The sequence below is a fragment of the Grus americana genome, chromosome 15, assembly GCF_028858705.1.
Source record: "Grus americana isolate bGruAme1 chromosome 15, bGruAme1.mat, whole genome shotgun sequence".
NCBI lineage: Eukaryota > Metazoa > Chordata > Aves > Gruiformes > Gruidae > Grus > Grus americana.
Genome location: NC_072866.1, coordinates 1,077,056 through 1,101,602, shown reverse-complemented (window position 1 = coordinate 1,101,602; position 24,547 = coordinate 1,077,056). Strand labels below are relative to the sequence as shown.

The 24,547-nt window shown below is 49.5% G+C and overlaps 1 protein-coding gene across 2 annotated transcripts; it reads right to left on the bottom strand.

The window, feature by feature from the left end:
- Positions 1 to 7,469: 7,469 nt before the first annotated feature.
- On the bottom strand, positions 7,470 to 16,546 carry TEDC2 (tubulin epsilon and delta complex 2). 2 transcript variants are annotated; one of them, XM_054843364.1, is made up of 11 exons: positions 16,490 to 16,546; positions 16,317 to 16,415; positions 15,982 to 16,037; positions 14,817 to 15,489; positions 13,405 to 13,458; positions 13,046 to 13,168; positions 11,326 to 11,410; positions 10,851 to 10,959; positions 10,531 to 10,632; positions 9,886 to 10,097; positions 7,470 to 7,691 (listed from the first exon to the last, which is right to left on the bottom strand). In XM_054843364.1, the coding sequence occupies exons 1-11, from the start codon at positions 16,513 to 16,515 to the stop codon at positions 7,545 to 7,547; spliced, it is 1,686 nt and encodes a 561-aa protein (XP_054699339.1). In that variant the 5' UTR covers positions 16,516 to 16,546; the 3' UTR covers positions 7,470 to 7,544. The 2 variants fall into 2 exon arrangements, with proteins under 2 accessions (XP_054699339.1, XP_054699340.1); XM_054843365.1 differs by lacking the exon at positions 13,046 to 13,168.
- Between the last annotated feature and the right edge of the window lie 8,001 nt (positions 16,547 to 24,547).

Genomic DNA, 24,547 nt, shown 5'->3' with positions numbered 1-24,547 from the left:
TGACTTATTTTTTCCAGAGACTAGAAAGCAACAGGCCTGGAAAAAGAACAGAAAACAAAGTATCTTAGGGCAAGTAACACCTTCGGGCAAAGATAATCAAAGATAGTCTCTGTTCTACAACTCGCATAGTCAAAGCGATAATACTCACACGTGCCCACCTCGCTTCTCGTTTTTGGGAGACACGACTCCATGGCCTGGGGTCTGAGCTGTAGAAATCCAGCAAACAGCAGCCCCAAAGTCCGCGAGAGGTGCGCTCTCAACAAGTCACCCGCGCTCCTTTAAACGCTAATCACCAACACGCACACAGAGGAACTGTAAAAAAAATAAACCCCACAGTAGTTTGTAAGAACTAAGACATCCCACAAGGGTGGGTTTTTTTTTCCCCCCCCTGTGGCTTTGTGAGGAAATGAATAATTCTGCCTTTAGTCGGCTGGTACGGTACCGATCATGCAAGAGCTGCACACGAGATTAAGAGCAGGGCAAGAAATACCTAGTAATTTATTGCACGACCATCCCCTATAACAAACAAACTTTGACTGCATAAAGAGTTGCAGTGAAAGGAGAGCAGGCGAACACAGCAGCAACAAACCACGTAGCCCATTGCCCCTGATGGTCCAAATCGCAGCCTGGCACCGTGGCTTTTTCTGAGCTCTCGACTGCAACTTCCATGGTTTTAATACAGCCATTAAATACAGCCACTGAACGTACCCGTTCCACGCAGTGACAAAGCTACCTAAATACAGAAGGGCGGCTCTGAAGTGCTAAAAGGTGGCAAAATTGGAGAAAGAGCAATTACATGGGAGAGGAAATGGTGACGGCTGGATTTACCAGCAGCAGTGGCGGTGCAGAGCCCACGCTCCAAGCCGAGGCAGCGCCTGCAGGGTCACAACCCCGGCAAAGACAGCGTTAAGTTTTCAGCGGCTCCGTTAATTTTAAGACAAAGAGCAGGGAAGAAACTTCCCACTAAGTTGCTGCGTGCCATTTAAAACTGGAAAATAGGCAGCAAAATAAATCAGGAGGCACGATCTTGGATTCTGGTGACCTAAGAAATATTTTCCAGGTCTATGATTCAGCAAAAGGAAAAAGAATAAATAAACAAAATGAGGGAATAAAACAGCAACAGCCATCAGGAAGCGTGGGTCTGAAAATAGCAGCAAAGTGTCACCTTGATCCACTCCAACAAAGACTTCTGCAACAGCGACAAGTTGCTAGGTGACATCGCCCTGCTATTTTGGGTCCGTGTCATTACGCTGCATGGTGAGCCCCAGCGGAGCATCTCCCAGCACCCGCTGCTCAGCACAGGCGGGGAAGCCAGCGCCAGCCTGCCAAAGGAACTTCCGAAACAGGGACGGCTTTTGAAATTAGAGATTCACGCATCTTACAAGAAGGGACGCTTTCCTGTGGATTCAAATATAGATAGGAGCAGATGGAGAAGAATTATATCATCCGCCCAGCGGCGGCTACGTTCCTTCCCAGCGCTGTGCAATATTGGTGCAGGCTGAGCACGTGCAGACATCCCGCTTCGTGCCTTTGGCTGCTCCTCTCCCGTCATCACGCCCCATCAGACAACAGCAGATACTCAACGCAAATACCGATAACAAGGTACAATGCAAAACCAGGAAAAACCCCCTGCTAATTAGGAGAAAAGCTGATCCACAGCAACTTTGTTGATGTCCTCTGCCCCTGAAGAAGATGCGCCAGACGTTCACGCGTGGCCAGCTCTGGGCAGCGCTGCCCGGAGAACTGGGCGAGGGGCCAGCAGGGCTTAGTCTGACTCACAGGGCATGCACACGAGTTTTAAGGCTAGCAGATAAGAAATACACCTAATACATAAGAATAAGCTATTTTACTGTAATTAGTGGTTTGTTTTTTAAAAAAAACCCCAAACAACAAGCCACAAAATAATGCCATTTGTATTGTCATAAGCAAAACTCTGAATTAATCTCTGGAAACAGAGCGCGTGGCGCTCACACGCTGCTGCAACGTAGCCATATATGATTCAAATCGTTGATGGTTTGTTCATTCAAACAGCTCCATTAAATCCAGTGCGTTTGCTTTTGCAAGGACAGCACTGTCACCCTCAAGAAGAAGACACCAGAACAGCATAGTGATGGGTCCTGACAAGCACCAGTTAATACAAGACAAAACCAGGTAGGTAAGATTGAGAATAGTTGCAGGGACTTTGCCAAAACCCCCAAATTTCCTAATGACACTCACAATGAGCCTTCCAGGCTCACAGAAACACATGGTTATGTTTAAATCGATATGAAGCCCAAACTTGTTAAAATCAAAATACTATGCCTGATTCATTCCCACATCCAGCAATTTGAATTCTGTCCCATTACACAGCCAGCACACAATCATAATTAAAGCACTGCAGACTATTTATGGTTTCATTAATTTTTTAACAGTAGTTTTTGTTTGGGGGTTGGGGTGGGTTGTTTTTTTTTTTTTTTATTTAAATTATGATTCTTGTGCTCTCTCCTTCTGTGTGTTCATGTGCCCAGCTGGTACCAAATACTCAATTCCTCCTGAAGGCAGGGAGGACTGCAGACGCCCACAGCCTCGCATGAGGGCACTGAGCCACGTAACAATCTCAAAGGCAAGATTTACTGCTAACGCATCCTATAAGAGACTTAGTATCAAAAGAGAGAAGTGTTGTATGTTCTGAAATTCAGAACCCAAAGCAGGGAAAAAACCCCAAAGGGCAAGATCCTCAGATAATGCACTTTTCGAAATTCCAAAGCTACAGGGCTGGGCCAGCTGCACGGACAGCTGTGGTGCGATAGTTTTAATGGAGGACAAAGGATGCTGAGGCGCTACAGAGGTGCGGTGCAATAATTTACAACACGACTTCATTTGGGGTGCCTGAGGCAACCCCACTTCGAAGTACTACCGACCTGAACGTGCGCACTAAGCATCCCTTGTTTTCTTCTTCTTAAACTTGAGATAAAATGAGACTAATAAATTGTTTCCTACTAGAACATGCAAGGGCTGAGAAAAGCTGAACCAGCAAGCGTTAGCGCAGCTGGGAGTTTGTGTTCTCAGAAACCAGGAGGGAAGATTTCAGACAGGTTTTTCTCCGGGGTCAGTCTCCTCCAGTGATTCAGAGCTTCTATTTGCTTTTTCCTATCCGAACTCCAGATCCAAAGATTATCTTTCTTGTTTCTGCCTAAAAATAAGAAGTCAAACATCTCCATTTGCATGCCTAAATAGCCCACTGCTGTAATTTCTCGCCTTCTGAAATTACAGTTCAAAACTCGCTTTTAAGTTTTTTTCCCTCCCATTACCAGCTCTCTATACCCTGGCACACGTGGCACACTGCTGCTGCCCTCTTCTTTCTGACTGGCCTCAGATTAATTAACAAGAAATAGATTTTCCTTGATTACAGTGCTAAAGCCCTTCTTTCTTCGCAAATTAAAGAGAGGATGAGAGACCTTTTCTTCTTCATGGTGGTTTTGATGTTACAAAAATAGTATTTGATCTGCATGGTGGATAATAGAAGTTTTAATACCTATTTAATGAACTGTTTTCATGTCGGACTGAGTCATGATTAGGGTTTTTTGTTTGTGAGGTGGCTTTTAATGGAAAGTGAAGGAGGACTAGGAAGCTTCCAGTGAAACCAGATGTCAACTGTGCCAGTCCCAGTCTACAGGTTTTAAAAACAAAACAAAAATACTACCACCCCCCCCCAGAGACCTCGCTCCAGAGAGCGTAGACATGGCAAAATCAAGCTAATGAGCAAATGAAATAACATCAATCTCAATTTTATAGATAAAAAGTGAAGAGCCCCTGGTGTCAGACCCATTATCTGCTACAGCCCCTCAGTGACCCCACCTGGCGACCGCACTCAGGACTGGAAACGTGCAGCCATGAACTGTCTGCCTGCAAAAAGAAAAAAAAAAAAAGAAAAAATCCATGTTGGCCCCTTCTCCTGGCTTTCACAAGGCTATTAAGGCATTTCCAACTCACTGCTTACAGGATACTGAGAATTAGACGCCCTGGGACACCCTGGAGGAGCGCTGCACATCCTGCGTTACCCATGTTCAGCATCCTCAGTGTCGTTTGTGCTCACATGTAACCCAACAACGTCGTTTTCAGATTTATCAGAAGCAGACAAAATTTTTCAGCAAAGCTTCAGCTGGAAATCCCAAGCTCACACTGAATTCTGCAACTCAGGGAGAGATTGATTTGAGTAGAATAAAAAAAAAAAAAAGGATGCGTGTGGAGGACATATAGCTCCCCCAGTACTTCTACTACAAATACACGCTTTTTGTCTCAGCATTTTACAGCACTGTTGCTCCTTCTAGAAACCCTCGACTGGCTCAACAGTGCACGCTGCCTGACAAGTTGCTGATTCAGACTTGACTACGTATAGTGTTTTAATTAAGTAACCTGCTCTCTGGAGCTCACAGAAAGCTCATTTGGAGAATAACGCTGGCAACAAATTTGTCATCTACAGAGAGAGCTGGGAGTTTTCCCCCCAGTTCAAGACTTAGGAACTTAGACTGCTCGTTGATGAAATTCCCTCACCCCTCACACAGTTCATCTGGTTTTGCCTCTCCAAACCATAACCTGTGCTCCTGGCCCAGGCGGCTGAGGAGTCCTTCCTGCCCTTGCCCCAGGTTCATGCCGTATATGCAATGATTTCAGCAAGGCAGTCCAGATCCATCACTGCTCACATGTTGCTAGACCCCCTCAAAAAGGTTGGAAGAGGCAGGACATTCCTCCACGCCACTCTCGGTAAGAAAGGAGGCAAATCTCACCAAGACTCAAATTATTTCTGTTTTGGTGTCTACATGTTGCACCTCCCAAGGAAAGAGCTGCAGCAAGTACTTGGTGGCATATTGAGAACATCTGCAGGATAAACCCCTTGAAGGGGTGATGAACATCCAGAACTAACCAAAGATAACTAGCGCGCATGAAATTCTTTAAGAGGGTCTACTGACTGCAGCATGCACTAAGAGCAGCTCTGCCTCGGTCTTCCCAGTGGTCAATCGTATTTGCAAAACCAAAAAAAACCTAAGTGGCAAAGTTGCAGAGGAGAAGGAAAGAAGGAAGCCAGTGGAAAAGACAAACCGTAGCAGTTGGAAATGCCTGAAGTCACAGATTCTGGAAAGAAAAGAAAAAACTTGTCTCCTCCCAGGGATCTAGCTTCGAATCCTTCAGTAGTAAAAAAAACCAAAAACCTTCTAAGACTCTACTGTAGGGGACAAAGAAGGAATAAGAGCCACTAATCCTCCCTGACCCTCACCATGCTTTGTCTCAGCTCATGTCTACACAACACTGGTATCATCTATCGCTTTCCAAAAATACTGCTCATTTCCTGTATTTTTGTAATCCTATCCCCTCGCATCACAAATTCTACCTTTTGTCTTTCCTTTCTCCTCATCTCAATTTGATGTTCCAGCATAATTTCTTTCTATAACAATGGCACATTTTATAATGAAAAAGACCCCCCAACCACTCCATTAAGTTGCTATTGAATCTTTATCTCTGCTATAGCACAAGACTCATTTGAAAAAGTGAGTCATTCAAATGATTTAAAGTCTTACACATTTATGAAAATTATAAAATGCCTCTCAGATGGTGTAGGAAGAGTAATAAAACCACACTGCACCCAGAGGCACAAAATAACTCAGCTACCTGCCAGTCATCACGCTGGGAGCTGTGCTCCCCTTCTGCACCCCTCCTACAGCGTCAGCTTCTTTTGAGCTTGTAACAAGCCCCGCAAACACATTTTTGTGGGCTCAGTCTCTTTTTCCCAGTCCTTTCACACCTATGCAGTCCTTGCTGTGGCAGCGAAGTCGCTGCCAATTTACACTGGACTGCTCTGCGCAAAGCGGCAGATGCTCCATGACTCACACAGTGCTTCCAGACACAAGTTATGGATAACAGCACGATAATTAACAATACCAAATGTCATCTCTAAATTTCAAACATGCAGATGTTAATGCCCATGGCATATGACCGCGTTAATTTAGGAGGCAGCATTTGCTCCTTTAATCATTACCTTGCAATCCTCCAGTGCTGTGGTCAACAGCACGGTTTCCCCAGTAGTCCCTGCAGATGTAAACCACGTGCTGCGGTGGGGAAGAAGGTAACAAGCTCCTGCCCTGATTGCAGACTCCATGGGAAATCAAATACCATGTACAAAGAACTGAATGCAATGCAAGGATACTCATTTTCATCTATTATTTGGATGATTTTCAGTGAATTCTGAGTGTCAGAAAGGGCCAAACATTCAGAAGAGACAGACAACTGACTCTGGCCTTGAAAAAAAATAAACACAGAAGGAAAATATAATGACCACTGTCAGCACTGCTAAGAGCTAAATCCCCCCAAGCAAACAGTCCTAGTCCAGCTAAGAGATATGGTGCAAATCAAACGGTAATGAACGGTGGTACACAGTGGCCCTTCTCTAAACGGACTTAAAGTGCTCACAAGCAGAGGTACTCCACATGACTCTAAAGCTTTGTTTCAATTGCCACATAGAAATACCAGGGGATTTGGGGATTAGCAAAAACCTAAGATGCAGAAGAAACCAAAGCTGGAATTTCCCCATGGTGGCAAGGTCAGAATTGCCACAGAATCTGTGTTTTCCCTAGCCAGGCAGGACGCTGCACTAGTCCCTCTGGAAGGCTGCTCCTCCAGCAGCTACGGGCACGGGTTCAGCAGTAACGCAAGGGGCCGAGTGCCATCTACTGGGCTGCTAGATCTGTTCCCTCCTGCTGCAGCTGGGTGTCCCCAACAGCTCTCCCGAGATAGCCCAACCCTTCTTAGACTGCTGCCTCAGGCACAAATCACCAGCTAAGAAGACGTAGCAAAAATATTTCAGTTGTAGGCTAGGTGTAAGTCCTTACAAAAGAGCCTGGCAAGTCATGAAGCTGCCGGAAGGGGCCCTGAGCAGCGATGTGACCAACAGGCTGATGAGATGGGACTGCTCCAGCCGCACCGTGGCCCAGGACCAGCCCAGCTCAGGTACCCGCAAACCAGAGTAGTTCTGCAAAAGACACTGCCGCATGTGGATAGACATCGAAAACACGGTTAGTGAATACTAGACAGCGACCACTATAATCTAAGCTGGTGAACAGAGTAATAGGGAAGCAGCAACTCAGGTTCTCTAGATTTTCAGATGCTGGAGGGCTGTGCCCCACCATACCACAGCTATCTGATCAGTATAAATCACGTTTTATCACCTACTGCACTATCTGCATATAGGAGTCTGTTGTGCTGACTGAGGCAGTCAAGAATCCAGAGCTAGCCAGAGAGACAGACATTGGAAGAAGAGTCAAAACCAGTGTCTATGAAGTCCTGAAGGAACTTCACAAAACCTCAAAGTTAGCAGGTCATAAAAGTGATATAAAATGAACACCACCCCCCCAACCCAAAACACAAAACAAAAACCCCAAACACAAACCAAAAACCCCAAACCTCTGAAATTTAGTTGGACAAACAGGCAGAGTAAAAAAGTTAATAGAAAAGATTTATTGCTTAAAACTGTCTCTGGGTATGTGAATGCCTAGTAGGAGGTTCCCACTGGATCAGTCCACCAGCTCGTCTCTCACCAGCACAGGGAATCGCTTGCCTCCTTCACAGAGCTGCGTGTAGATTGCCCGATACAGCTGAGCTGCAGAGGCCTCCAGGTAGAGTCTGGACTCCAGGACAGGCAGGAGTTCTGCCATCATGACCTGGGTAGGAGCAAAGGAGACACGTCACCAGAGCCAGCCTGCACTGTTCGGATTCCATCAAGTGAAGTGGCTGCATAACAAGTGAAATCTAACGACAACAGTATGACTAATAACATGGTAACTGATAGATAGTTTCTTTTGTCATATTTAACAAAGGCAAACCTGTTCATACTCTGCTCATGAAGTGCACCAGCAGCCACCCAGCATTCTTAAAGCAGCGAGATAAATGGCAATGGAGATGACCTGGTGCGGGGATGAGATCAGCACCCTGCGGAAGCTGAAGCTGATGTTGATTCAGGAGCTCTGCAGCCACACAGTGAAGTGCTTACTCACCCAATGGTAAGTCCAACCCTTCACTCATGACTGTTCCTGTCACCTCCCAGTTGGGACACATTAATCTAAGACAGGCAGGCAAGTGGCCAAGGCCAGTCCAAAGAGAAGCAAGCACGCATGCGTCCCCAACAGCACAAGCTACAGGGGATAAGCTGTAACATTCCCCAGCCTGGCCTCTGGTTTATTAGACCCAGCTTGTGATCTCAGTCCACGCTCTCAAACAACCCACTGGCCTGTCGCAGAGTAATTAATAGCACACAGCTCTGGGATGACAACTGTGACTGACAGCTCAGGCACAGGTGAACCTCTGATCAAAGGACAAAAGTTAGCCTTTAGTGCCCCACTCGAGTTAATGCTCAGAACGACATTTTGCCTGGGATTTAGTTGTGGTTTTGGTTTGGTTTTTTTGGTGCAGGGTTTTTTTTTTTTTCAGCTGGCATCAGCTGATGAAGTCTGAGCAGTCTGCACATTAAAAGCCCATACAGCATACTGTGCATGCTGCTTTCCCAGGAGAAGAGTGGACAACAAACTCCACGTCAGTCACCTCCCTCCAAGCATTTTTCAGTGGTGGAAACAAAGGAAGACCCAAACAGAACAGAGTACAGGGCATCTGCAGGGATTCCCTTTCCTCTTCTCCATAAATCTCTGCACAGGGACACAGGACACATGAAAGCTACCAAAGGGGAAAGCTGGCACATGAAGGAGCACTGCACTGCTCCACTTCCTAAGAGAAGGCCCTGTCTCTTCCATCTGCCTGGGCTGTACCTCGTGTGAAAGAATAGAGGAAACTGGCCTTCACCAAAGACAGGCTAAGAGCTACCAGGACTTTCTATGATTCTTGGCATTCCTCCATTGAAAGGCCAGGGACAGGCTCAACCCAGAAATATGTACATCCTTTCCCAGGGTATTTATCTTGTACCAAGTCCATTCACTTCACCTGTCCCAAGAATTTCACTTATTTTGCACAGTCTGCACAGAGATGTTTCAGATACTCAGAGCTCACCCAGCACGAAGCACCTATTCAGATACACGTGCAGAGGAAACAGAGTCAGCCGACAAAGCAGCAGGCTTCAGTCACTACTTCGTTTTGGGCAGATAAAAAATCAAAACCCTCTAACCTATAATTCAGGATTATAGTGCTAAAGTCCCATTTGAAGACAGGCAGCAATCTATCTTTAGCCAGAGGGAGGAGTGCGGCCAGTTATGAATAACTCTTCCCACAAAAAAAGGCTTTTCCAAAACCTCTATCATTTACGTCGACGGCAAAGGTTAGGTCAAAGGAGTAGATGTGATTTCACAGATCTCTGCCCTTTGCTGCTCTTGGTTGAGAAGAGCAAGTGATCCCTGTGCAGCAAGCAGTCTGCTCAGGCTGGTGGAGACTGACCTCCTACCACGTTCTTACATGCAGTCTCAGAATGGTAAAATCAAGATTAACAGCACAGAGGTTTGAGATTTAAAAGGAAAGGAACAGACAGCAGAGGAGCTTGTTAGCTGGAGGCCACGCAGGAGAGAATGACAGTGGGTGCCCTAACAGGGCCATAAAGGGCTGCCAAAAACATTCTTCAGGCATTACCAACATCATCCTCCGCTGCCAAACTCTGAAAGAGTAGCTAAAATAAAATCTTACCAGGAGAGGGTCAGACATTTAAAGGCCTCTACTCTGGCCTTAACGAAAAAGTCAGTCCATCCATCTACAAAGTAAGCAAGGCACTTGATGGGACTTGGACACGAGGCATAAACACAGAAACACCACTGGGAGAGTTTGCTATGCTGCTACTCCCCCATCAAGACACCAGCTGTTGCCCCAAAATCAGCCTTTTCTTTCCCTACTCCAGGAGCACTAATGCTTTTAAAGACTCACCTTTTGTAAGGTAATTTCTTGGTGCAGCATTGACACTTGCAGCTTCAAGGCAAACAGGTCCCTCAGCTCCTGGGAGCTGGAGTAACAAAGGAGAGGCACAGCCAGCATGCCTGCACTGTCACATGTCCGTCCCCGGGCAGGAACACAGCCTGGAGAGCAGCTTCCTACATCCCCAGCGCAGTCTGGGCGCAGCCTCGCCTGGGACTCCACAGCTGCCAGGGTGGAAGAATTGGCAGGAATATCCAAGTTAAATCTGTACTTGCAGAATTTGTGATCTACTTACTGTGCCTAGAAGTGAATGACTAATTACATTGTATTACTCAGGGAAAGCTGCTCAGACATGGCACAATCGGGACGTCGCAAGCTATGGCATGCGGTCTCCCCCATCTCACAGCAGCTCCCTCATCGGCCCTCCTGAACTGCAGCAGTTACAAGTCCCAAGCCTCTCCTGAACACAGATCCGTGGCAAACATACCACGGCTTTGTTTGCCACCACAGAATTTTACATGCTACATTACCATTAAGGATAACCAGGAGAAAAGTTATGTTGGTCCACAGTTTTCTGTGCACAGATGGCAAACTACTGTTCAAGCATAGCTGGCCACATTTAGTCATATCTGACTAAAAAAACAAGGACTAGCTCACCTGCTCGCAGCAGCTGCAGCTTATGCAGGTACTGGGAAACTCTGGTTTGCAAACCCTCCAAGGTGAGGAGGCTTTCATACTCTCTTTGCAGAGTGGGATGGTCTAGAAGAGAAGCAGAGGAAAACCAGCAGGCATGGGCATACTGAAACCTTCCCCGCCAAACATCAGTCTCTAGAATGGCTGTGGGTTCACCAGCCCTCACTTTAGGCAGAGAATGCTCCTGTCCCTCACGTCCAAGAACACAAGACACATGGAACTGGAGCCCACCGAAATCATCCTTATTGCACCTGCTGCCCCCTCCACCCCCCTTTTCTCCTTACCTGCAGGCTCAGCTTCCACATACTGGCTCAGAAGGGAGGGAACATCCTGGAGGGCCTTTAATTCCTCCTCTATCTCTGCAGGACTGAAGGCTGGCATCGGTGAACAAAACTCAAACAGCAGCAGCTTAAGGAAGGTTTCACAGCACCAGCTCTGTGCACTACCCCGAGCCCCGGGCCAGGCGAGCTGGAATCAGGGGCAGGAGCAGAGGGCAGGCAGCCCGAGAAGCGGCACTGCAGGGGGAAGGTGAGGGACAGCACAGCTGCATATGGCATCTTTGCCCTCTGGCCTTGTCTGTCTGGATCAAAAGTTTTATGACTGTTCAAGAGCTGCATTATGAGAAAAAAAAAGCCCAATTCCTAGAGACCCAGCCTGAACTCCTGTTATTGGAGGCGTAACTCTCTCCAGATGGAAGCACGCTGCAGAGTGATTGCACCCGGTGCTCGTGGAAGGGGGCGGTGAGCCGAGAAAGGATACAGTTGTCTGGATCCTCTCTATAAAACGGTTCCTTGCAGCTGCTGCATCTGCACTTGTTTGGCAGAGACGACATCTCTCCCATGCCCTGAAAATTCAAAAGGGACAGGAGGTGGAGGCGTTATGTTCCACTGTACCAGACAGTGCTCACACTGAGCTGCGGCCCACCAGCATGACATATCAACACTTCAAATACATGCATCTTCCTCACCCTTCTCTGGCAGGTTATTTACTAGCCATTCCTCCCCCATTTTTGACACTTAGTATTAGATCAACAGGGACACGCTGCAGAAAGCATTAGACACTGCAAAACACCTAGGTTATTTCTCTCAACTTGTTTTGAGCAGAAGGATTTACAGCCATCAGAAGAGAGACAACACATTTCTGTAAGCAGAATGTGAACTTGCAGCACATCACTAATTCTGTTGTATTGCCCTATATATGTTTTTATCCCATAGGAAACAACAAATCTTTCCTTCCTTTCTTGAGGGGTAAGTCATTTGCATTTCTGTACATTTACTCTGTTAGTAAATGTGTACAAAGACATGACCAGACAGAACAAATTCTCACCCTAACTTTTACCACAGCAATTCCTTCATATGCCAAACCTCCTCAAGACTCTCTCTCCTTTAATGTTGTTTAGTTGGGGGGTGGGGGCGTGTGTGTGACAAAGTGGTATGTTTGACAAGAAGCACAACAGCAGTGCATCACTATCAGGGACACAAAACAGAGGTTTAAGGACAGTATCATGAGTAAGCTGGCCAGGACCTTGTATTAGAGTGTAGTTTTTAAAAGAGTGTGTTACACAAATAATAGCGCTACCAGAGAGGTGCATTTCACTTACAGAGTTTAACATCCCCACTGATGCACAGTCCCCATACATCCTTTGCATAAAGGACTGCTTTAAAGAGCCAGTGCATCTCAGCCAGTCTCCCAAAACCTGCCGCAGTGAGTGAGAACTATCAGGAGGAAGCTTAAAATAGTTATGCAGTGCATGACTGTAACCCGAGTGTGCGTGTCTTCCCTCCATCCAAATGGATCTTTTGAATCATGATACAAACTGCAGTTTTCAGAAACACATTATGCAAAGAAACAGCAAGGTTAATGGAACAGAAAAGAACAGAAGTTACTAGGCAAGACGCGTTCCCTCCATAAAGGATCTTTAGAGTAAAGGTTATTTTCAATCTGTCACCGAGTTGAAAGCAATAGTGAAGAGTGTAAAATTACACCAGAGTGATTAGGATGCCAAAAGTCTCAATTTACAAGTGAAAATTAAGGGAATCAAGTCTTTGCAACTCGCTGAAGGGCAACTAACAAATTGGCGTCTGATAAATGACAGTTCCCAAGAGGAAGGGGAATTCTTGAGGGTAGCACAAGGAGCTATAGCTAGATTTAAGGTGAGGTTTAAGGTTAATATCTGGACAAACCACATAATGAGAAGTCTGCTGGATTATAGCAAGATTTCTCAAAGGAAATGGTGGGAAATCCTTCCAGAGGACTGGAGAATGGACTAGGGCACAGAGTTCACCAGACACCTGACCACCTGCACCATCAGTGCAGTAACATTGTAATTGGCTCTATTTAGAGGAGTTCATCAGCAGGAATCAGCCTCAAACAAACACAGCCCCAGTGCTTCCAGGCTAGAGAGGTGCCCCAGCAGAGCAGTTCAGGTCAGCAACCAGCCAGGAAACTCTTTCATTGCACAGGGTATATAGGCACCCACCCCACAGGGCTTCTCGCCTTCAACAAGGAGATGGAATCAGCAGAGACTTCTGCAGCACTGTTAAATCCACAATTAAAGCTTTCCAGGACCTTTACAACCCGGGGGTTTAAAGGAATTAGCACTCTGAAAACAAAAGTAACACTAGCAGCTAGAGTAACATGAAAACATCTATCCCGAAAACCAGCCTTGCAGAGACCCACTGTATCGGACCAGTCCTCCTGCTCCAAGTTCAGACCCACACGCTGTGGGGTCGGTGTCCCCCTGTGACCCACAAACCAGCCAGGTCTCCCCATCTGACCCCTCCTCACAGCCCTTAAGCGGAGGGTAGTTCTGGACTGGACTGACCAGGCTGGGCTTACCTGGAGTTTCTGGAATAGGCTTTCCTGTAGGGAAGGGGTAGCTTCAGCTGGCATCTGCAAAACAAAAGAAGCATCAATCCTGACTGCTGGAAAGCAGTGGAGCCTTGTCTTCAGAGAAAATGTCGTTTTGTCTAAATTTGAAGTTAATTTAGCTGTAATGGAAGATGTCAGCAACCCTGGAGATTGAATCCACCACTGCCTTCAGCCTGCGCTTGAGGAAGGAGTGGCAGTCTGCTCATTCATTTCTACAGGTGACACTAAGCTGCCTTGGGAGAGCTCCTGCATCCTACCACCAGCCATCAGAGGTTCATCAAGAAGCTGGGATCAAAGCCCTGACAAGGCAGATTACAGACACGGAAACAACACGTCAAGGGAAGCTGATCAACAGACCTGAGCACAAGCAGATCTCCCTGACTGTTGCCATACCTGAGCATGACAAGGCAGCTTTGCTTCGCGCCGTATCATGCTCAAAGAAATGGGAAAAGGACATTTTGGCTTCCACTGGGAACGTGGATCTTAACCTCAAAGTAGAATAATCCCTAACTTGTTATTGCAAAAACATGTGGGTTGGCAGTTATAGCTAGAGTCACATGCAAGACCACAGTTGGGATTTAAAGTAAATAAACATTTGAATCCAGATTCCTGTTCCCCCAGCAACTGCCACTCAGTGTCCTGTGTCCGTTCCAACACCACGTGAACAAACACAAGAGTTGGGTCATAACAGCTGAGAACTATTTCTCAAAATTTTCCAGGGATAGGCACATATTGGATCTGAACTTCACTGTTTCTTTAAAGCAAATGGTACACAGAAAATAACATTGAAGTTGTTTAAACAAGACAGACTGGTCTGAATGCAAAGCCAATCTTCAAAACATTATTTCACCACTTTTCCACAGAGAATCTCAGTAACATCCACTTCATAATTCTTCCTACACCAAACACTTGAAAAAACAGAGAGAGAGAGGATTCATGCATTATGTATTATCATTGTGTAAAAAAAAATAATTTAAAAATTAAAAATCAATAAGCTATAATAGAGAAGAGAGAGAGGATTAATGCATTACATATTATCATTGTGTAAAAAAAAAAAAGTGCACTCAGAGGAAAACTAAGGCTCAAGAAAGCTCAGAGACAGCTTTCCAAGCCAGTCACAGGGGGCTATGAAATATCAAAAGTCTTAATTAAAAGACTTTCAAAGTCCCAGCCATCCAAGAGTAAGCCCTTGAAATGAAAACATTTACTCAATCACCATAAAGGCTTTTAAACTGTAAAGAATCCTTCCTGCGGAGAAGGATTTGAGGAGCAGTGAAACCAAGCTGGGTCCTACAGAGTAGGAGACACCAGGCCTTGGAGATGAGCTAGTCCAACCATCAAGCAGAACACGACAGAGGTGACCATCTCTCAGCACTTACCCCTTTTCCTGCAGGGTGACTGTCTGAGGTGAGGTGCTCCTTCCCAATGCACCTTCAGTTGCAGGGTCCTCCTTTTTACTGGACTCTTCCAGGAAACCACAACTTTTCTTCCCTGCATCAAATAACTGCTTGCCAGCAGCTACAGAGTTCTTTCCCCCAGCTGAATCCTCTATGGAAAAGCTTTTCTGCTCATTCAGGGCAGATCTGGACAAGCCAGGTGTCTTTTGGGGTTCAGCTGGAGCAGAGAGCTCTCTGTCACCGATTGTGGTCCTATGACTCCTTCCTTGTTTGCAAGCCAGCCCTTTTGAGGAGCTCTTCCCAGCTGTCCTGGGACCTTGAGAAATACATCTGGCTGGGGCTCTCCTTTGCGTTTTTTTCACATCTGGTTCAGTCCTATAAGGGGCTCTTAGCTGGTACCGAGAGGGCTTCTTCAAAGAGGCAGGGTTTTTGGTTACAGCTCTCACCCTTGTGCTCTCAGGAACATCCTCAACTGCAGGCACTTGCTGCTCTTGAGCATTCTTGGGAGCAGGTCCCTCACCTGCAGATTTCTTGACTGTAGCTCCCTGGGCCTCTAATGGAGTTTTCAAGATGCTTTTCCTGACCTTCAGTGCCTTCTCCAAGGCCCTGTTCAGCAGCTCCAGCTCCTCCAGCTCCCTGGGCGAAGGCTTGTTCTCTGCAAGAGGAAAAGACGTATTAGAAGGTCCAAATCTTTATCTTCCCCATTTGCCTCTACACTAACATACCCTTCCAGGTGTTACAAAAAGGAAACCGAACCCACTGAATGGTGCAGCAAGTATTCTGGCCACATTCCCACAGAGACTACACAGAGGATGCAGGCAGGCTTGCCAAGATCCCTGAACACCCAGCACAGATGTGAGACACAGGAGGAGACAGTTCTCCCGGGGCACCCTCTCATTCACCAACAAGTGACAATCCCCACGGTCTCCCTCGGTCAGGCCTGCAGACACTTCACGGCTGGCCTCCGTTACCGTGGCACGACTGCAGGGCAACACCAAGGAGGACAGCAGGAGAAAAAAGGCAGAGGATGACTTCAAGTCGATGCGGAACATTGGAAGGACTTGTAACACCAGAGCTGGCTCATCCCCACTCGGGCCCAGGGCCCCTGGGACACAGGCAGGCACCAGGCCGAGGGGGAACGGCTCACCGTGTCCATTGCTGGAGCCGGCCTCTGGCTGCGGCTGCTCGTCTTCCTCACTGTCCCTGAGGGGAAGAAACACAGCGCCGAGGGCCAGCACTGCTGTGCACCGACGGCTTCCACTCCCCTCCCGGCCCCTGGGGCCTCGGGCACGGCTGCGGTGGCACAAGCGCCCGCCCGGCCGGCACCAGGGACCCCGGATCCCCAGGCCGAGGCCGACCGGGGCGGCTGCGGAGGGCGATCGGGCTCCATTGCCTCCCTCCCGGCCCGGGCTTGGGGCAGGGCCGCCCGGGGGAGCCCGCGGGGTGGGGGTCGGGCCTGGCCCGGCGCGGGGCCGCACTCACCAGCGCCGCAGGAGGGCCCGGCTCCGCGCCGTCCGCTGCTCCAGCTCCCGCCGCCGCTCCGCGCCTTCGCCCAGCGCTGCCGACAGCGCCGCCGCCAACCTGCAAGGCCCAGCGCCGTCAGCGGCGCGGCGCGGCCCGGCCACCCCCCCCCTTCGCCGCCAGCCCGCTCTCACCGCCAGCCGCAGCCCGCAGGCAGCATGGGTCGGGTCGGGTCGGGCCGGGCCGGGCCGGGCCGGCTCGGTCCTGGCCGCTGCAGCGAGGCAGTCTGAAAGCCTCCCCGGCGAAACTCGCTAAACCCAGCGGCGGCACTCGCGCTGCTTATCTCCCTGCCAGGACCTGCGGGGCGGGGCGAGGCGTGTCCCTGCGCGCGGCCGGGAGACCTCTGAGGAGAGCGGCGGGAGCGGCCCCGGGGAGTCCGGCGATCCCCGCTCCGCCCGCAGTCCCGGGCTTTGAGGGTTTCTGTGCCCGCCAGGGGGTGACAGGCCGGGTGCCGGAGATCCCCCGGGCCCCGCTTGAACCGGGGAAGTCGGTTTTTTTCCTCAGATGGGTTCAGCGCTTCCCTCTCCTCCTCAGCAGCGCCTCTCTGAGGGGAGCCGGCCGGCCCCCTCCTCGGGGTGGGAGGCTGAAAAAGCGCTCGCAGAGCAGACGCCTCCCAGCAGCTTCTTATATCCGCTCTCACCTGAAGGTCAGGGCGTAAATGAGATTTTATTTCTCCCAACCTTCGCTGTGGCTGGCCTCTGCGGTGGGGCCACCTGAGAACAGGCAGCGCGCAGCCCACCCATCGCCGTGGGAGCTGGACCCCCCGGGGCACAAGGCCCATGGAGGCCGGGGTGTAAGTTCGGCCGTCTCAGGGGCTGTGCTTCAGCAGCCTGCTCCGTGTCCTGCCCACGGACGGGGTTCTCGTGGGGATCCCCAGTTGGTGCAGAAGGGCCAGCAGTCCAGCACCCCAGCAGAGACACCACACTCCACAAACTGCTGCCGCCGCCTTTGGTTTGCATCAGCAAAGAGGCAAATTTGTGGGTTTTTCGATAGAAGAATCTGCCTTGTTCTGCATCTGTGGAAGCTGCCTAGTTGATAACGGGATCTCCGAATGCTGCCCGGTCCTGACAGGAATACAGCTCTTGCTGCAGAGGGGCGTGCTGTGGAATGTCGTTCTCCACAAGTGCCCATAGCTGGCACTCGATGTGCCTGTTCCAGGCAGCCTGGGAGCAGGAATCCAGTCCTCCCCCTTGCACAGTAGAATAAAAAGTAACTAAAATTTAGAAAGTAGGAAAGAAGTGGTTCTTTGCCTTTGAGGGCTGAATCATCAGGTTGAGATGTTGATGATTTCTCTGTGGCCACGTAACCACAGATGTGGTTTCTAGAGGGAAAAAGATGAGAATCTTATGTGACTCATGGAGACAGGACTTTAAAACCCCTTATAAAACATTACAAACATCAATAAAATCATGGAATTGATCACAGCGCATTGTGGGCTTCCACAGTCACCATCACAACATACTTCCAGGTGTAAATTGCACATTCGGCATGTGCAAAGAATGATTTTTCCTTCTACAGGCTTTGCGACAGAATTTGAAAATTAGGCTGTCCTCTTCCTGGCGCACGTCTCACAAATAAGTGTGAGTTCACTGTTAAAACACTGTTAACGATTCTGCTTTTGAGGCACGAGCCAAGACAGAGTCCATCCAGCTCTTCAGTGGCTAAGTGGGCTCAGCAGGGCTAACAGGAATATCAAACGCTCAGGAAATAGTTGAATCAGCAAAGTCAACAGCTGTGACGCTGTGAGCCCCCCCGGGGAGTGCATCAGTGGGACAAGAAGGGCTCTCTTTCGGACAGCCATTACTCTAAGTCGACTGCCTTTTCCTTCTGCAAGGTTCCCGCTGGATTTGCTTATTGGACAAAGGGGGGCTTGACTCAGGATATCCAGATTTGCTATAATTTGCGCTTTGGAGCAAACAAGTGGTCCCTAAAATGTTTTTGGCTGAATAGATTGCTTCATCGCGACTCCAAGGGCATGAAGCTCCTTGTGTTTCCCTCCTTTTGGCAGATTTATCTCCTGATAAGGTTCAAAAGTCCGTCTCAGCTGGGGCATCCGAGAGGGGTGCAGCCCGATCTGGACGGTGACTGCACAGGGCGGTGTGCTGCGGGATGGGGATGGCCACGGAGATGCAGTTTTACTTTAACTCGGCAGAGGGCCGAGTGCTGCCGCAGCTGCCAGCAGCTCCCGGTGCTCTGGGAGAACCCAGCCTGGGCCATGAGGGAGTTGTAGCTCTCCTTGGGCACCTGCATGCTGTTGACATTTAAGCAATTAAAAATCGAAAAGGGGATCAGACTGCTGTAATCCAGGAGAGTCGCCTGAAGCCAGCAGCCTGCTGGAGCAGCGCTACTGACACTGTTAGCTTTTGCATCAAGGCTCTGCGGTTTAGAAGTGCTAAAAAAGGAAAAAAACCCAAACCCAAGAAACCCTTTGTATTTGAGATGAACCAGCCATGAGACCCCTCCAGAACCTCTGGCTTTTGCAGGCAGTGAGATTCCTATTAATGGCTAAGAAAGCTTTAAAGCAGGCCTGAATCTATACCTCGCTGGGAAGGACAGGTGACTGTTTGCATGTCACCAGTGCTGTGGCCTGTCTCTTGCCACTGAGTCAAGATCAAGGCTAGGAGAGTGCTGCTGCCATCACAAAATTAGGAGGGGCAGCACAGCGGGAGGTGGAGGGGGCAGGATTGTAACTGCCCCTTCCAAAATCAGCGAGCGCTGCATCTGTTAACCTGTGGAGCGAAACCATGGTGCGAGAGTTGGGGTTGGAGGTGCTAATTAGCACATGGAGAGCAGAAACTTCCTGGCAGAGATGGAAGCACTGCTCTGCTCACACTCGGGGCTCAACACGTGCCTCCATTTGACAGAGCAGCCTGGCTGCTGGAAGGGCTCCCTCCCTGCACTGCACGATCTCTCTCCCACTCCTGTCCATACCTCAGCTAGAGGCTCCTGCTGCCTCGGCTTCTGGGGAGTCTTGTAGCAGGGCAGCTGCTGGGTAAATCAGTTCCAACCTTCTCTTGTGGATGGTTGGCTTTCCACTGGATCATCTGGCAAACCCAGCTGAGGAAAAAATCCAAGGTATTTGTATCTGATTCTTTCCACTGACAGCAGCTGGTGCTAGAAGGGTAAATGCAGCAAAGAGCCACATTCTGTTCACGTAGCCACGAGCCCTGACCCAGCACAGACCTGATCTACTGCCACAGTCGGCACATGAGACATTCATGCCAGGACTGAGGGACTGGGTTTTAAACCAACAGAGTCTGAATTATGGTTTAATTTCATGACATTGCTTGCTGGGAAAATGCTGGCTCCCATGACAAGATGCACATGCTAAGTGACATTTAAACTGGTGCAAATTACTACTTAAAGATTTATTTACAAAAGACAAGTAGGTGAAAGCCTATGCAATGTACAAGTGGTAGCTGCAGGTAGTCACAGCTCTGCCACCACTTATTTTGGGTACCTGCAGTGATAAGGCATTTTGCATAGGTGTGTCGTGGTTCAGCCCCAGCCAGCAGCTGAGCACCACGTGGCCACTCGCTCACTCCTCCCACCCCGGTGGGATGGGGAGGAGAATCGGAATAAAAAGGTAAACCTTGTGGCTTGGGATAAGGACAGTTTACTGGGACAGCAAAGGAAGAGGGAAATAACAACAGCAATACTAATAAAAGAATATACAAAGCCGGTGATACACAATGCAATTTGCTCACCGCCTGGAACCCCATGCCCAGCCCATCCTCGAGCAGTGATCCCTCCTCCCTCGCCAGCCCCCCCCTTATATACTGAGCATGACATCCTATAGTATGGAATATCCCCTTAGCTAGTCTGGGTCAGCTGTCCTGGCTGTGTCCCCTCCCAACTTCTTGTGAAAACTAACTCTGTCCCAGCCGAAAAACAGGACAAGGTGAAATGTAGGAGAAGTTACAGTGCCAGCACTCATTGCGTAGGTTGACAGGTGCCAGGTGATATTCTGCAATCCATATTTCTTCTTTACTGAGAGCCCAACTGTCAAATGTCTGTAGGCTAATAAAAATAACTGTCCAGGCATTTGGATCTCCTGCTGGATACCTAAAGCTCTTTGAAAACCCAGCCCATACTCCTCCTTGTGTGTGCTGCCCATGGAGATCAGTGCTATCTGCTGAGCCGACATAGGAAAATCCTCCCTGGATATACCGGGGTAATGTCCTATACAAACTCTTCAGGTTCTGGGGAGGTACCTTAAACACCAAGGAACAGATTCACACTCTCCTGTGGGTCCCAAACCATTCTTGTTTGAGCCAAGGAAGAGGAAAACCTCACAGTATTTCCAATGTAAGCCTGAGGATGTTGCTATGCTTCTGGGAAAATGCATAGATTTCCAAAGATCCTTCTTCAGCTCTTGTCATTTTTTTTGAGCAAAGACTCCAGGAAATGAATCTCTGGGAAATACAGGCTATAAATAGATTCCCAGACCCTGTATCTTGCTGCAGCCAAAATCCCTGCAGGATTCATGTGGCTATCAGCAAGATGGGATGGGAAGGGGATGTGACATGTCCCGGGGAGAGGATGTCTTGTGGCACGTTTCAGCTGGAAGTGAAAGGTGTCAGTGTGCAGTGGGCACATTGATCTTGCTGGGGCACCCAGTGGGTGCTGTGTCCAGCCAGCCAACGGGCAGATTCCCAAGCTGCAGGCCACAGGCTGCATGAGTTTATAAAATCAGGACAAGCATCAGCTTTGTAAAACTGGCTAGGTGAAAAATGTCAGCAGGGACACTCTTATAGGGAAATAGTCTACTCTGTATCCTCACTCTCTTCCTGGACTGGAGGTTATAGTTTATCATTAAAATAAAACAGGGAGGACAAAAGTCTTCTATGTGTGAAACGATGAAACAGATGGGGCTACAGGATGTGTCCAAATTGGAAAAGAGTACATCTGAGGTGGGAAGATCCAGAAAGAAAAGGGAAGCTCTTTCCAAACGTGGTCTCCTGAGGCATGACTGTCTGTACACCAGCTTGGAGTTTGGCTTAGGGGAAAACCCAGTGTGGGGAACCCAGCTCTGGCAGGTGGATTTCTCTGCTTTGCCTTACCCCGGGCTCTGGCAGCGCTTGCACTGGATGTGGCCGTGAAATGGGCTGCAGCTCCCTCACCGGGCCCACACTCACATGAGCTGGTGGGATGAGCCTTGCTCCAGAGGCTCTGACTTCAGGACTGGAGCACAGAGCAGGCAGCGGGCAGGGAGGGGAGGATCTGCTGCCCCATGGGACTTCCCACCAACAGCAGAGGCTGAAGCTCTGGCCCGCAGAGGGGGTGATCTCTGCCCAGGCTGTGCAAATCCGGTACAGCTCTTGAGATCCTGTTTGGCCACGTGGGTGGAAGGAAGTGAGGTACTGTGGTTTGGGGGCAAAACAGTGTTTCAGCAAGGAGAGCTGTGCTGTGGAGTGACACTTGGGGACAGGGAAAATGAGTCTGGAGACTAGGTCAGGGTGTTTGGAAAACATCTGCAGCAATTCATCACACAGCCCCTGTGACCACCGTGTGCAGGAGTGTCCTGCCTCTGGCTGCTGTGTTACTCTGACAGTGGTTTTTTTGACGTGCTGCAGTAACAACGGGGTCTTTCCTCCTGGGTCCTGGTAGAAAATGATGCATTTAACACATGCAGGTCCCCATAAAACCAGGCCGGTAGTTTGTATGCCACATGGGAAGCAGTGGATTAATCCCCTGCCTGGGGAGTGAATGTGTTAAAGAGCAGCACATTAGCACATTTTCAAAATCCTGAACCCAAGCTGAGGTCTTGGTTCACACCAAATGAAAGCAATGTTGCTCAGAGCTGTCAGACAAGGAAAGGGTCTTGTCCAGTTGTTTGTAGAGAGTTCCCTGTACTGCTAAGGTATTTATGGGGCTGTTCTGCCCTTGAGGCTTCTCACTAGCTGATTTACAGTCTGGGAAAATGCAGCCAAATGGAGACCTGAGGGGTTCTTCCTTTTTTTCTGTGGTGGGTTGAGCCTGACTGGGGCCAGGTGCCCACCAGAGCCGCTCTCTCACTCCCCTCATTCACTAAACAGGGGAGAAAAGGCATAACGAAATGCTTGTGGGTCGAGATAAGGACAGGGAGAGATCACTCACTAATTGTTGTCACGAGCAAAACAGACCAAACTTAGAGAGGGAATTCATCTAATTTATTACTAGGCAAAAACAGAGTAGAGGAATGAGAAAATAAAATCAACTCTTAAAACACTTCCCCCCACCCCTCCCATCTTCCCGGGCTCAACTTCACTCCCGGCTTCAACCTTCCCCCCCTCAGCGGCACAGGGGGACGGGGAGTGGGGGTTACGGTCAGTTCATCTCACGGTGTTTCTGCCGCTTCTTCATCCTCAGGGGGAGGACTCCTCTCATCGTTCCCCTGCTCCAGCATGGAGTCCCTCTCACGGGGTGCAGACCTTCAGGAGCAAACTGCTCCAGCATGGGGTCCCCCACGGGGTCACAAGTCCTGCCAGCAAACCTGCCCTGGCGTGGGCTCCCCTCTTCACGGGTCCACCGGTCCGGCCAGGAACTTGCTCCAGCGTGGGCTTCCCACGGGCCGCAGCCTCCTTCAGGTGCCTCCACCTGCTCCGGCGTGGGGTCCTCCACGGGCTGCAGGTGGAATCGCTACACCCCCTCATCCTTCCTCCATGGGCTGCAGGGGGACAGCCTGCTTCACCATGGCCTTCACCACGGGCTGCAGGGGGATCTCTGCTCCGGCGCCTGGAGCTCCTCCTCCCCCTCCATCTGCACTGACCTTGGTGTCTGCAGAGTTTCTTACATCTTCTCACTCCTCTCTCCGGCTGCAAAAGCTCTCTCCCTCTAAGTGTTTTTCTTCTTCTTAAATATGTTATCACAGAGGCGCTGATTGGCTTGGCCTTGGCCAGCGGCGGGCCCGTCTTAGAGCCGGCTGGCATTGGCTCTATCAGACACAGGGGGAGCTTCTAGCAGCTTCTCACAGAAGCCACCCCTGTAGCCCCCCCCGCTACCAAAACCCTGCCACGCAAACCCAACACATTCCACCCCTCGCCTCTGTGAATCACATATTTAAGAATTATTAAAACATACATTCAACAGAAAAACTACACACACACAAATCACATCTACAAGGAAAAAGAAAAAAGAATTCCCCCCACCAGAATCAAAGCAACACTATCACAACACTAAACAAGAGTAGACAATACACACAGAATCCACCTCTCGTCCCTTCACCAATATTTTGCTCTCAAGCTAAGTTCAGTCAATGTTTTGCCCGTTACCTCCTCCAATTACTGTCCTTATCTCGATTTTCTCACGCCCCACGTTGGGCGCCAAAAAGACTGTGGTGGGTTGAGCCTGACTGGGGCCAGGTGCCCACCAGAGCCGCTCTCTCACTCCCCTCATTCACTAAACAGGGGAGAAAAGGCATAACGAAATGCTTGTGGGTCGAGATAAGGACAGGGAGAGATCACTCACTAATTGTTGTCACGAGCAAAACAGACCAAACTTAGAGAGGGAATTAATCTAATTTATTACTAGGCAAAAACAGAGTAGAGGAATGAGAAAATAAAATCAACTCTTAAAACACTTCCCCCACCCCTCCCATCTTCCCGGGCTCAACTTCACTCCCGGCTTCAACCTTCCCCCCCTCAGCGGCACAGGGGGACGGGGAGTGGGGGTTACGGTCAGTTCATCTCACGGTGTTTCTGCCGCTTCTTCATCCTCAGGGGGAGGACTCCTCTCATCGTTCCCCTGCTCCAGCATGGAGTCCCTCTCACGGGGTGCAGACCTTCAGGAGCAAACTGCTCCAGCATGGGGTCCCCCACGGGGTCACAAGTCCTGCCAGCAAACCTGCCCTGGCGTGGGCTCCCCTCTTCACGGGTCCACCGGTCCGGCCAGGAACTTGCTCCAGCGTGGGCTTCCCACGGGCCGCAGCCTCCTTCAGGTGCCTCCACCTGCTCCGGCGTGGGGTCCTCCACGGGCTGCAGGTGGAATCGCTACACCCCCTCATCCTTCCTCCATGGGCTGCAGGGGGACAGCCTGCTTCACCATGGCCTTCACCACGGGCTGCAGGGGGATCTCTGCTCCGGCGCCTGGAGCTCCTCCTCCCCCTCCATCTGCACTGACCTTGGTGTCTGCAGAGTTTCTTACATCTTCTCACTCCTCTCTCCGGCTGCAAAAGCTCTCTCCCTCTAAGTGTTTTTCTTCTTCTTAAATAT

Excerpts from the sequence above, each read along its gene's own strand:
- TEDC2 (XM_054843364.1), bottom strand. The coding sequence starts at position 16,515 with ATGCTGCCTGCGGGCTGCGGCTGGCG. Across the intron at positions 16,038-16,316 it reads CGGGCCCTCCTGCGGCGCTG|GGACAGTGAGGAAGACGAGC; the intron begins GTGAGTGCGGCC and ends TCTTCCCCTCAG. Across the intron at positions 10,098-10,530 it reads GCTGCAGCTGCTGCGAGCAG|CTGTGGAGTCCCAGGCGAGG; the intron begins GTGAGCTAGTCC and ends CCACCCTGGCAG.